The sequence below is a fragment of the Leptosomus discolor genome, chromosome 12 (genome assembly GCF_034619465.1).
Source record: "Leptosomus discolor isolate bLepDis1 chromosome 12, bLepDis1.hap2, whole genome shotgun sequence".
Classification (NCBI taxonomy): domain Eukaryota; kingdom Metazoa; phylum Chordata; class Aves; order Leptosomiformes; family Leptosomidae; genus Leptosomus; species Leptosomus discolor.
The window spans coordinates 706,646-720,408 of record NC_141402.1 but is presented as its reverse complement, the minus strand read 5'-3'; the positions used below and the strand labels follow the sequence as shown (position 1 = coordinate 720,408).

Genomic DNA, 13,763 nt, shown 5'->3' with positions numbered 1-13,763 from the left:
GAATTCAGCTGGACACAGTACCGATCTGTTCAGAGATCTTCGACAATGAAAGCAGAGCTTGAGGTCTGCATCAAGAGGAAGAATGGGGCAGTTAGAAGACAGGAGTATACGGCACTAAGCACTCCTGGTACAACGCACAGATCTACCCCAAAGGTACTAAAGACACCAACCCCCCCCCCAACCCTCACACGTTCCCGTACTCCTCAGCGGTGCCGACAAGGAGAGCGCAGCCGGGGATCGGCCCCGCGGCACAAGGGCTGGCTCGTCTGTGGCCCTCATCAAACCCCAGCGCCCTTTCAACCAGCTCTGCGGAGACGGCTCCCTCGGGACCAGCACTTCCAAGAGCAAGTGACTACAGCAGCAGCTTTGTAACCAAATCCAACGTGGGGAAGACCCAAGAGATCCATGAAAGGCCTCTCCTCCACACTTGGGCCGATCCCAAAGCTAGTCCAGACACAGTCCCAGACACTCGCTGCTTTCTCTGCCATTCTTGAGAAACCACTTACTGTCCCGCTGCCAAAGCCTCCAAACCACCCACCCACAAAACGCTCCGAAGCTGCAGCCAGTCACGCTCCGCTCAGTGCTGCCTGCGCCGGCACTCAGAAACCCCTTCTCCTTCACAAAGTTATTTTCTTTGTTTGTGGCTTCAAAATGCCAGTCATGACTTCACGACTGCAGTAACGATGAGGCACTGAGAGAGGGGAAAAAACGTTTTCCCTGCAGCAACAATTGTATGCAAAGTACCTTCTGTCCTGCTTGACAAGCATTGCCCCTTAAAGCCAACAAAACTGGGAATGATTTGTGCAACAGAAGGAGATAATACAGCACAGAGAACAAGGAATGAGCACTGAAAACCAGCACAACTGCATCTTAAGCCACCCATAAGCATGAAGTAGCAGTTGATAAAACATAAAATTACGGTCAACATGAAACAATGCACACAGGAAAAAATGCGGCCCTGATGATACCTGCACAGTCACAGCCTCGCACAGCCTGTACCACACATAAGAGACATTAAAATCCTTGGGAATATTTCTATGAAAATGTCCATTTAGCATGCTGTGGAAAAGAGAAAGACCATGTTGGCTACTGTACATGGACGAGAGAATGAAAAGGATCATCAGGTTAGTACGACACAAATCCATGCTGCTGCCACAACTGGAGTTCTGCAGGGAATTCCTGCACTTTTGTCTGAAGAGAGATCTGGTAGAAAGAGAATAACACGGGAAAGACAACATGGGTGACAAGAGCTAGCGAAATGATTGCCTATGAAAAGAGATAACAAAAGATCAGGGTTCTTCAGCGAGGGAAACAGGCACTGAAGAGAGAAGCACAGCAGAATAAAACCAGAATTTACAAAGGAAGTGTGAATAATTCTCTGTTCAATTCTCCACAAATCAAGAGCTAGGGCACCAGAGTAAAATAAATTTATTTATTCAGTAAAGATATTCAGCATCCTGTTTTCCCAGTAACTTCCATTTAAAAAAGCATTTCTCTTTCATTCTATTTTACATGTTGTCAGTCCCTCAGAGTACCTGCTGATAAACACTGTCCATCACGGGATTCCCCAGAACACCAGAAAAGCGCACTCCTGTACCCCTACAAACACCCGTACCACTCTACAAACCCTCTTGGTGTGCTTTTGAAACAGGAGAGCCATCCTTTCAGTCCCACACATGAGCTGCCACCAAAGCCTGTCCATTCAGGCTGCTGAAGAGAGCAGGTACCTTCCCTCCCGCCAGCCTCCTCACTGACATCCTAACCAGCTGTAGGATTTACACAAACACGGCTCCCCTCGCTCGGCTAAACTGCAGATCATTTCATCTGTTATCATGAAAATATATAAAATATCTCTGTTATTAAAAAAAAAAAAAAAAAAGCCCTATGCTGCTATCTCAAGTCATTTCAAAGCCAGAGTGCTTTGCAGCATGACAGGCAGCATCACGGGCAGAAGACAGCAGTGCCAGGCCAGAAGACACTCTCCAGAAGGCTGTAAAAGGCTGTCTGGTAAGAATGACGTTTCTACTTACTCCAGAATTAGGATGAACATAAGAACATTGGCCCAGCACCAAGCCCACGCTCACAGGCCTAGCTGACAGGCAAATGTATCGCCCCGTGACACAAAGCAAGCATCTCTGCGCAGCAGGGCGGTATCGAAATGTCAGCAACAGAGCAAAACCCAACCATTAACCCCAGAGCGCTGGAGGGACGCACAGGAAAAACCTCGTTCATGTTCAGTACATCCCTCCTAAGACCTCACCCCCACGGCTGCGAGCTCGGCTCTACAGGGGGCCGAGGGGGCCAAAGGCAGGAGAGGGCTCGCGAAAGAAAACAGAGACAGCCTCACCCCCCGGAGCTCTCCAACTCAGGAACGAGCTTTCTGCACGTTATCGGCGTGAGACGCGTTCTTTCGCAGCCCACCCCCCCCCAGCATGGAGCGGGCGCCCCGACACACACTTTCCCAGGGTCGGCACAATCGAGCGCGCGGCCGACGGCGCTCGGCTCGTTCCCGTGCCAAGAGGCTCGCAGCATCCCGCCCAGGCGCACACGTGGGGCCGAAAGGCAGCTGCTGAGCGAATTACTGCCGCTTTCGGAAAGGGAAATTGCACAATTCCCAGGAAATCTTCTAAATAAACTTTCCTTCACTTCACCCTTTCCAAGTATACGCGCTTAAGCCGTGCGTAGCCCAAAGGACACGCAGCCTGGTCTGCTACATTTGGCCTGGCGGACACCCAACGGAGCTCACTGCCCTCCTCCGTCTCAAACTCCTTTTGGCAACAGCTGGTTTGTCCAGGCCTCGTCGGGAAGTTCGTCCTTCACTACCACCACCGAAGTTCACCGGCCTGTCAGGTGCAGACTCTCAGAAGCCTTGATACAACCTGTTCCGAGCAGCCAGAGAAGTTCACTATTCTACCCGGGAGCTTTCGCTCACGAACGCTTCTGGCCATCTCGTCTCCGGGAGAAATTCATAATTAAACTGGCGTAAGCAAGGCAACGTTTATTGTCATCATCACAACCAAACCTACTGTCTGACAGGCCATTACTTATGCCAGTTCACCAATGCTGTTAAAAATGGCTTTTTACCGAAAATAACACAAATGTAGTACATGCCCAGCAAAAGCAAGTAAGCCTTTTTTCCCTTTTTTAAATGGAGCTCAGCTCACAACACTCTCGAGTCCTTTTCCCATGCTTGTAAAGCAAGAAGTGAGAAGTTACATACCATTGATGGCACTCAGCACTTTGGTCCCACTTCTGTAAGGCAGTTTCCATCTCGTCTTTCCCTGCAAACAAGGGGTCAGAGGTAAGAAATTCAGCCGCTTTCTCTCTTAACTTCTTTCTTTGAGGCTGTTAAGAGTACAATAATGGAACGGCACAGAAGTCATATGTTTGTTCATTTTATAATACATTTGGCTTGAAAATGTCTGGTAAATAATTTCAAGCTCTTGCAGTGACAGGGAACATCCAAGACCACTCGAGGAGATCACACAACGTTGTGGTACGGCAGCAGATTGTGCTGACCTGTCAACGTGGCTTCACCTCGTTTGGAAGCGCAGTTCTCAGCAATGAAAACACCTTCCGCACCAAGGTAAGAAAAGGGAACCGGAGCTTTCAGTGGGTTTGTTCTGAGGCGTTTCACAGCCTCAGATCTAGGACCGGCCCCACCTCCCCCTCACTCCTCCAAGGACCTGCAGTCTCAAAAACCTGAACACTAAGTGCCCTCTGAAGGCTCAAAGGACTATAAAACAAAACTTAAAATTTCATGTTCTGGACAGCTACACTGTTTTCCAGAAAAGAATAATTATATTAGAGTATTAACTAACTATATCTAGTTATGTGCATAATAAACAGGACAGAAATTATTCAGAAGAGTATCTTCTGTCGCACACCTTAACTGTGACAAAGATGATTTTTTTATCTTATTCTGACCCACCTGCAATCTTGCAAACGAACCACACTTGGGACAGTGAAGAACAATGAGGGAACGAAACTAAACTGTTTCCTCTGAGTAAATGCACATTTAAAAATACATTTCTTTTTTGTGTTAGCAACACAAAAAATTCAATGCGTTACAGCCAAAACTTACTTACCTTAACGCCACACAGGATATGAACAACAGGTTTGAGAACCAAACTTTTACACTTTTAACTAGCCCTTGGTCTACCTATACTACCCTTCAGAAAGTCAAAATTTCAAACACATACCCCCACGGCACTGCTAGCTACTCACCTGAAAAAAAAGATTACAAGGGGAAAAAAAAGAACCCACCAGATTGTTTGCAAGTGTAGGGTTTATAAATCTGACGAGCACTGTCAGCTTTGAGCACCCCCCCGCCATCGCCTCCACCATCCAGCTCCCCCTTACCGCCGGCCGCGTAGGATCTCTTCTCATCCGCGTCGTCCGTGACCTCGCACATGTCGCCGTGGGCTCGGGCCAGGCGCCAGAGGAAGTCCTGCTGGTCCGCGTACTGCAGCGAAACACAGATGTTCTGTATGAGACTGTTCTGCCGCTGACGAAGGGCATGAGAAAGACCAATCACCCGGGGGCATACACTAGAAGTCACACAGGTTATTTTCTGACACCTTAAAAGGCCCCAACTCTGCAAGAACGGAAGCAGAACCACAGGAGAGCAAACTCGGTGGCCAAATGTGGAATCGAGCTTACAATGCTACGCTACCGGTACGGGTCTGATAGTTGCCACCTTCTAACAAGGAACCCCTCCACTTCAGTGGCCACACTGGGGTCAGTTCTTCAGCAGTCTCCACTAACCTCAAAACCCTGGGGGGGGGTGTGGGGGGGGTGTGGGAAATGACCCTAAACCTCACCACTTCCATTAAAATTCACAAACCGAATTTTACTTTTTTCATACTCCAGTCCACGTTCAAACAGCTTCACAGCCTGCCTCCTTCTTAAGCCTGCGGCAGTACCGTAGGTGTGCTGCTGAATTTGAAGTAGGTTATGTTCTGACAATCTTACTTTAAAAATAAAAAAAAAGTAGGAAATTAAAACACAACCACCCAACAGTCTGGTTTCTTTTGTGACAGTACTGTAACTGCAAGGAAGCGGGAGAATCACGAGGAAGAAGCACGCAAGAGAATTTCGGAAGCTGACAGGCCTGTCATTTCTCCCAGGAGAAGGAAAAAAGCCCAGCCGACTTGAAATTAGAACTGGTCAAGTTATGTGTCACTTCTTTCCTTCTGTTTCTCCTGGAAACCCAGGAGCCAAAAAGGTTTTGCTCTTTAGAAGGCAGGTAATGGAGAACATTTTCCGTGCTGGCTCTGCAGCCCTTCGGCGACACCGCAGAGGCTGCCGGTGCAGCTGCAGCAGGCCCAGGCACGCCTGCACTGGCGGCTGGAGGTCACCACAGCTGCAGCAAGACACGTTCCAGTGCCGGCTGCACCGCTGCGTGTGGCCGGAGGTATCGGCCAGCGACCTGCAACAGCCAGAGGAGAGCTGTCCCTGCCCCTCGCTGCGCCCCCACGGCAGCACCGACGCTCACCGGATCGGGGGATCGAGTCACACGCCTATACCACATAACGAGACACATCCGCTAGGGTGGCCAAACCCCTGCAGCACCCAGGGTTTTCACCTCAGCAGCTAACCCGCACGGAAGCGCTGCCTCACCCTCGAACCTGCAGCGCGTTGGGAGCCACCACCCCCGCGCACCGGGCAGCCCGCGGGAGCACCGCGTCTCCCCAGCACAGCTCGAGCCATCTGCAAAACGCCTGCTGAGTTCCCTGCACACTCCCCCCCGCTGTCACCTCACACACGGACAGTGTGCTCGCTCAGGCCAGGCGATGACACGACGAGACACAGCGCTCCAAGTCAGAGCGCGACCGGGAACTGGCTGTAGCCCCAACAGTTTTGGCCTTCGGCCCGCTCCCAAGCTGCTCCCGAGGAAGGGGCTGCTGGAAGCTGGCCCGGCTGTTGTGCAGGACCCGGGCCCTGCTAAGATACACAATTTCCTCTTCCCCAGCTATTTAGCTGAAAACACAAATCACTGCTGGAAAATATAAAAAGGCAACCTTTACCGCCAGTTTGTTGTTCAGCAGCAGCTGGAAGCCCTCTCTCTTCTCCTGCTCATCTCCGCTGTGCAAGCGGTCCGCCTGCTGCAGTAGCTGACCCAGCCCTTCCTCCAGCGAGGAATCCAAGATTAAATGTGTTTCATCCTCGTTGACGAGATCCAGGGAATCCCGTCGCACAGTTCTCACTGTTTCACAGCTCACTTCATCTTCCCCTTCCTCGCTCTCTCTCTCGGACTCCCGGTCGTAATCAGACTCGGCGTTGGCTGTGGTGTACCTTTGAGAAAGAAAAACACAACGAGAAATCCGTTGGAGGAGATGCTGTGCAGCTTACGACAGCTTTATACACAGAGTACAGAAAAACAGCCCTTCCTAATCGAGGAAGAGAAGTATCTCGTCTGTCCTGGAGAACACCGCGCAATCCAAGCGTCTCAGGCAACCCACCAACTGTTAATTCTCACGTCATGCACACAACCTCAAGGAGCTGAAGAATGAAGGGCCCCCGAAAGTTAAGTAGAACCAGCCACGAGCGTCCACATCTCCCCTGCGTACCCTCACAGCTTCTCTTAGGCCTTCTGCCTTCAACTGAGCACAGAGCCAGGACAATTCAGTTAAAGGTACAGACTGTGAAAGAGAACTTCAACAAAAAATCCGACACATTCATCCATGTGGAAAATAGAACCTGAGGTCTTGAGCCTGTTCCAGGAAATTTCAGACACAATAGCTGTTTGGGCAGTATCTGGTACCTCCAGCATCTTGTCTGAGCGCTAAACACGACCCAGCTTGTTCACACTGACATGTGGAAAGGTGCAAAGCAGCAGGAGAGCCACCAGAAGGACTGCACGTGAGCAAGAAGGGCAGCAAGGAGACGGCAGACGAGCCACAAAAAGACACCACACGTACAAAACCCCAGGCAATGATTAGCTGCTAACTTAGTCCAATGAACCAGGATAAAGCTCAGATCAAAGTCACTGAAAATGGCTAAAATTAAGCTCCCTCAGATCATATAGAGGCGCCTAAGCTGGAAATGTGAAACAGCACTACACACTGAGCAGTGACACTGCAGCGGGTGTCTACCTGCAGAAGTAGTTTATTTTTAAAGAAGATTCTCTATTTGTCCCCCTCACACTTGTCCACAAGCTCTTGACTGAAGCACGAGCGCGAGGCAGCCCGTCACTCAAGAGTCTGCGCTTCTGTATTCAGGTTTTGTTGGTCTCTCTGAAGGAAAGCTCTCTTCCTGAAGCGAGCTACTTCAGCAGCGCTACTTCTAGGGGATGTTTGCAATTGTTACCCAATTAATCTGTGCCCAAGGCAGCTTCACAAGTTCTGCTGGAATTAGGCGTCACTGCAGTCTGAGGGCCCGCGGTAATTCCCTTTGTTCCGGTGGAAGCCCTGTTCCGAGGGTGGCTCTGCGGGTGAAGCTGCCTTTGGAGGCAGAGATACGGGACCGGAGCCCCTATCTGAAGACAGCAGCTGCCGCAAGCGGGCCGCGCGCAGATAACGAGACACGTTTGGCTATCGAAGCTTCGCCTTTCTGAGCCATCAGTAACGCTCGAGCGTTTCCCCCGCTGGTCGAGGGTGAACAAACACCCCCACTCACCACAGCCTCCAGCCCTCACCCCCGAGTTTGAGAACGTGCCACTTGGTACCGAAACATTTTAAGACAAGAAATGACGTACGAGTCAGCCTTGTCACCGCAGAGCCAGGACAGAAGCACCACACGAGGACGCGCCCGAGATGACGCAGGCAGCGCTCAGTTAACGGGTAACGCAGCAACGCGGTGGTGGGCGACCCTGGCACGGCTCAGTTTCAGAGTAGAAGCTTCATTTCTTGACGTTCTCTTGAGATGAACGATACCATTCGTTCTCCAGACTACCTCCTTTTCAGTACTTCAACACAAACTCCTCCTCAAATTCTCCTATTTCCCGCCCTAACCCCCTGCGCAGCACCGCCGTGGGCTACGCCGCTGGGACACTGTCCCACTACACCCTTCACTGGCAGCCGCGAAGGCTTCAGCACTTCAGCTGAGAAACGCTTCCCGCGTGCAAGGCCCCGGAAACACAACACGGTCCTTAAAACCAGGCGCAACGGATGGCTCCCCTGCACTTCTTTTCCTTCCACCACAAAAATGTGTTTTCCCCAAGACAGCTCACACAAGGTGCTGCCAGTTTAAAAAAGAAAAGCAATACCATGTATAACCTCATAAACTCCGAGTTTTCAGAAAGATTAAGGGATTTAGATGTTATCAGCCTGTTTTCTCGAGTTCACAATGATGGAAAGTTCTTAAATGCTTTAGTATGGTGAGGCCTCTGGCACGCCACATCCCGAACGAAAATGAAAACAGACTAGCTGGAACAAAAAAGCACATGGAAAGAGGAGGCAAAGAAGCCCAAAAGACCAACGCAGTGCCAAAGCAATATAGGGAAATTGCACAGCCCAAGACCTCTGGGCTCCTGAAAGCTCGTGACGATTTTTGTGAATTGTACATGAAATCAGAGAAGATGCTGATGTCCGTGTGGTTTGCAAATTAAAGCTGAAACGCGAGTTCTTCTGTCTGAGCTTCATTAGAAGAACACAACTGCCAGAAACGAACACACAGCTGAAACTTATCTGTTGGGAACAGTCTCATTCTTCCTCCCAGTGGCTGCTAAAGAGCTTTAATAGTCTTTTGCAAAATTTGCATGTCCTACCCTGATATTCTTCCAGAAAACGTCAGTACTTACATCTCTAAAAGACAACATCACCATACTAAAGGCAGCTGGTCCTGAAGAGGTTAATATCACACCTATCTGTACAGGAACAATACCAGAGTGAGAAATTACACTATTTGATTTTTTTTTTAACCAGATGGGAGCTGCTTACTCACAATCCTCCGCACTAGTCACTAAACCTAATTACAGACTTTAAATAAAATGTAAGAACTCCTCCAACCATCACTAGGTTCCCAATAAAGTAAGGAGGATTTGCAGTAAAGCACATCCCCGCTCCACAGCCACCTGAGGTCCCCTAAGGAGGACGCCTGCTCCAAACCTCAGAACTGCTGTCGGCCTCTGTCACGACTCGCAACGTCCCAACGACCAGAGGACACGCGGGGCTGGGGTCTGCTGCCAACCCCTCCTTTTCAGCGCGCTCTGCAGAACGCACGGGCACCCTGATGGCTCAACGCATCTGCTGCCACCTCGAGAGCAAGGTCTCCTCTTCAGGACCAGCAGAGCGCGTCCCGCAGCCTCGTGCCCTACGACACCCCGCGGGTCACTCACGCCCTCGTGCTGCTTTCACGCGGACACCCGCTTCGGACGGACGAGGCAGCTCCGTAACCTGTGGGATCGCACCAGCCCCCTCCCGCACCGCCTGTTCCAGCTACCGGAGAGAAGCGCCTCACGGGGCGCGGTGCCAGGGCAGGCACACGGCCGGCTCTGCTCTGGCCCCGCGTACAAGCCCGTGTCAGCCTGCGCCAGCCGACTGCGCACCGAGCCGCCACCGACCGGCGGGCCGTGCCCAGCGCCTGCCTTGCTCTCGGCGCTGCCATTAACTCCTCCCTTTAAACCACCTTTCGTTTCAGCTTCCCTGGGAAAACGTACGGGGCCAGCGCTGCCCGCTGCAGGACGCACGGACACACCTCACAAGCGATCGGATTTGTCCCATGAAGGCTCAGAAGCGTTTCACCAGACAGGCAGCAGACTCTCACAATCCATCTACTATCACAATACCCGCATCCACAGTGTCATTTTTACTGATGTTCTTAAACTACGGGGTACTTTTCACCTGTTTTTAAACCGTAAGAACTCAAGCAACAACTGATCAGCGCAACACGCTGACAAAAACCTGTAAGAGACGCCCTAGCCAAAGGCGTTTCAGCTGACTGAAATGTATTTTTAACTTTCTCAAGTTTTCCAGACATTCTAAATACATTATTGCATGAAAATTTCATTTATAAGCTCTCTCACTCAAGTCCCAGGCTGGACTTCTACTTCTCTTCTTCCTGCAAGGTTCCCTAATCAAATTATTGCTCAAAAAACCCCCTAAGAGCTATAAATTTATTTATCTATTTTCTTTCCCCCCTTTCTCTAAAAGTCAGCATTGTTGCACTTCCCTCAGTCTGGCCCTGGGAGCAGATGACTTGCAGTAAGAAGAGCAAACAAACCCGGGATGATGGACACCCGGTGGGGAAAACCCCCCGCTATGTTATCAACTGCTGGGTCGTAAGGAACCGGCAGCGACGGCCGTAGAGCGGCTCGCAGCCCCCTGCTCTGCTCACCCTCCTTCGCTCTCGCCGTCGTCCGTGTTGGCTGCTCCCGAGCTGGCTGTGAAATAAATCGAGCTGGAGCCCGTGGAATCGCTTCTTTCTCTCGGGAACGGGAACCGCCTCCGGCGAGTTACCTTCTGGGTTTCTTCCAGGTGGGACCTTCGAGGCGGCCAAAAGAGAAGCAAATAAACCTTTTATTAGCGAAACGTCTGCCCCTTCCCTCCTGCTCTCTAGCAGCTTCTGTCCAACTCGCTCCATCTCCGAGAGCCCACCAGGTGCCTGGCTCTTGCCTGCACAAACCTCCCGCTGCCACACACCAACCGTCCTCCTGCCCCGTTAAAGCGAGTCTGAGCCCAGAGGTGTGCACGCACCGGGGGGCGACGGCCCCGCACGCACCCCTCCCCTTCCCCCAGCCAACCAGGGATCCTCAGACCCCTGGCAGAACAGAGGCCTTTCCTTCTGTGCCAAAAGCAGTCGGGGAGAATGCGGCAGCAGCAAGAGGCAAACATTTACAGACCAAATCACAGGATGTCAGGGGTGGGAAGGGACCTCTGGAGATCATCTGGTCCAACCCCCCTGCCAGAGCAGGACCACCCGGAGCAGGTCACACAGCACTGCACCCACGTGGGCCTTGGATATCTCCAGGGAAGGAGACTCCACAGCCTCCCTGGGCAGCCTGCTCCAGGGCTCTGCCACCCTCACAGGGAAAGTTTTTCCTTATTTACCGTGGAACCTCCTGTGCTCCAGCTTGCACCCGTTGCCCCAAACAACCTTCCAGCCTCGACCATGAAGCAAGCGTCACGACTTGATACTCCACAAGAAAACACCAACCCTGGCCAAACACACCATTTGTTTCGCATTGCTCTCACCGGAGGCCGAGACCTCACCCCCCGTGGAAACCACAGACACCCTCTTTCTGCTTTTGGACTTTAAATTTAACCCACTGGGTCACGGCCGTTCCACCAGGCTATGGAGTAAACACGCGCGACCGTAGAAGACGGCAGAAAGGGGCACGTCGATACCTGACTTCCCCAACGATTTCTGCAGCCAAGCGCTGCAGGCTGCTCCGTAGCTCCTCCACTTCTTTTCTGAGCTCTGAAATGTTTCTCAACACGAAGTCGAGGCGCTCCAGCACATCCACGGGCTCGTCGTGCGTCAGGAGGGGTGTGTACACGGCACCATCCCCCACCTCGGCAGGAACCGGCGCTCCGGGCACGACTTGCAGACGACAAGAGGAGAAAAGGTTCATTAGATGCCAACGGGAAATCTGAGGATTTCCTTTTCAGAGGCCGGAGGGCCCGAGGCTTCCCTTCTCAGGTCCTGCTGCCTGGCCTGGCCCGAGGCTGTTGGTTCTTCGGCTGCCTTACTGCTCCCTCCCTCCCTCCCTCTGCACTTCTGTATGAACATCTTGCTGAAAGCTCTGATTTTCTCCCGAATCGCAATCAAGTCAGGAGGCCATCAGCCAGGAAAGCAACCAGCTCCCAGGAGAACACGTGGCAATGAACAAGGGCGATGGAAGCTAATTTGGACCAAAAAAGACCTATTCTTTAAAAAAAAAAACAAAACCACCAAAAACCTCTATTCTCCTTCAGGGGAAAAAACCCCACAGAAACCCAAAGAGGAGGCAGCAGCCTTGAAACAGCACTCGAGTCACTGCCGTGTCGTTGCCTTCCACCGAGTGTCTAGAACCGTCACCAGTCCGACCATTGAGCTTTCCTGTAGACACAGCGGCATCGACCAGCATTAAGAACAGATTTACACCCGTGGATTTTAAACATATTTTCTTGAAAGCTCATAAATATGATAAATAAATATACTACCAGTTAAGTAATTAAGAAGGAACACTCTTTTTATATTAACAAGTGAAAAAAGACAATCACTCTCAAAAAAGCAGCCAGATTCGCAGAAACAAAGGGCTTATCTTCCAGGCTACCCCCAAACTCAGAGATAAAAATGTAAATTCTCCAAAGTGAAGCAGCACCATGACCTTTCCCCTACTCTTCTTTTGCTCCTCCGAAACCACGCCGTTTGCCTTGCTATCTTCCCAAGAAGGGGCTGGACAGGACCCCAACGTGGCGTTTCCAAGCCCCTGCCCCGCTCCAGCAGCGTTTGTCGCTGTTCCCGTTGTCCCACCGGCAGCGGACGATACTCCCGTCCTCCCTGCTTCTGCTCAGGACCTGCTGCTCCAGGGCAGAGACCCGCAACACTGGTGAAACTGGAGGAACCAATTCCTTCTAAGCCAGACGGCCGGCAACCAGGGGCAGCCGTTTACTGCCGCGATAGTTACCAGCTGCCAGAGCCGCTCTCCCGTTCCTGCCGTGGTGCTTGGGCTGTACACGCGGGGAAACACCGAGGCACAGGGAGCTAAAGCTGGTGCTGCAACGCCGCGGGTTAAAATACCGTTCCCAAACTACTCCCGCCCCAGCACAGGAGCGGAGAAGCCTTTGGATACCCCCGTAAAGATGCTGCAGTTCCTCCTTACATGCAATTTTATTTTTCTTCCTATTTCATGACCGTACGTCGTACTAACGGGCGACACCGGCGCTGGCCTGCTCAGCCCTGTGCCACCCGCCTCGCTGTGAGACCCGAGCGTGGGGCCACTGCCCGCAGACGCTGGGCACAGACTCGGGGACAGAAAAGCAGCCTCGGGTTTCCCAAATCGGCCTTTTTAAAAGCTCAAAACTTGAACCCGCCAGAGCTCGGCGCCGAGCGGGTGAATCGGAACCGCCCCGGCAAAGGCCCCACGGCGGCTCCGCAGCTGAAGGCGGCCTTGGGGGTTAAAGGAACACGGCGCGGGCAGAGCCGTTCCCCGGGCCCCAAGGGTTCCAGGGGCCCAACCCAGGCCCAGGCCCAGGCCCCGGCCCGGTGGGCGCCCCCTCCCCGCCCCGGGGGCTACGCCGCCCGGCGCAGCGCGGTGACCGCGCGCCCTGCCCGCAGCCCGAGGTCCGGGAAGGGCGGGACGGGACGGGACGGGGCGCCGCGCCCCCCCCCATCCCCATCCCCATCCCCATCCCCATCCCCATCCCCATCCCCATCCTCATCCCCCCCCCCCCCCCCGGCCCCGCCGCGCCCCCCCCCGCCCCCCTCGGCCCCGCCGCGCCCCCCTACCCTGGCTCCGCCGCCCCGCCGCCTCCTCCGCCTCCCGGCCGCTGCCCCGCCGCCAGGGCCGCCCGCCGCTCCGCCGCCGCAGCGCCCAGAGCAGGCCCAGGCCGGCGCCCGCCGCCGCCGCCGCTACCGCCGCGGCGCCCAGCGCCAGCGCCAGCCGCCCGGGGCCGGGGCCGGGCCGCGCCATCGCCGCCCCGGCGGGAACCCGACCGGCCACTGGCGGCCCGCGGCCCGGGCGGCGCGCGCGGTGACGCGCCGGAGAGGCGCCCGGCGAGTGCGTCATTGCCGAGCGACAGAGGGGCGGGGCCCGGCGGCGGGGCGGGGCCCGGGGCGGCATCAGGGCGGGAGCCGCGGCGGTACCGGGACCGGTACGTGCGCGCGTGCGTGTGTGC

General features: G+C 53.5%; 1 protein-coding gene across 2 annotated transcripts in view; it reads right to left on the bottom strand.

Moving 5' to 3' along the window:
* The window catches only part of RMDN3 (regulator of microtubule dynamics 3), a 30,555-nt gene extending 16,997 nt beyond the window's left edge, over window positions 1-13,558 (bottom strand). The window contains exons 1-6 of one of the 2 annotated variants that reach the window (XM_086472400.1): window positions 13,375-13,558; window positions 11,289-11,484; window positions 10,279-10,425; window positions 6,030-6,297; window positions 4,363-4,465; window positions 3,221-3,281 (exon numbers count right to left, since the gene is read on the bottom strand). In XM_086472400.1, coding sequence (XP_086328526.1) covers window positions 3,221-3,281; window positions 4,363-4,465; window positions 6,030-6,297; window positions 10,279-10,425; window positions 11,289-11,484; window positions 13,375-13,558 — 959 coding nt within the window. Of the gene's footprint in view, window positions 1-3,220; window positions 3,282-4,362; window positions 4,508-6,029; window positions 6,298-10,278; window positions 10,426-11,288; window positions 11,618-13,374 lie in introns of those variants that run through there. The other variant, XM_086472401.1, reaches the window with a different exon arrangement.
* Between the last annotated feature and the right edge of the window lie 205 nt (window positions 13,559-13,763).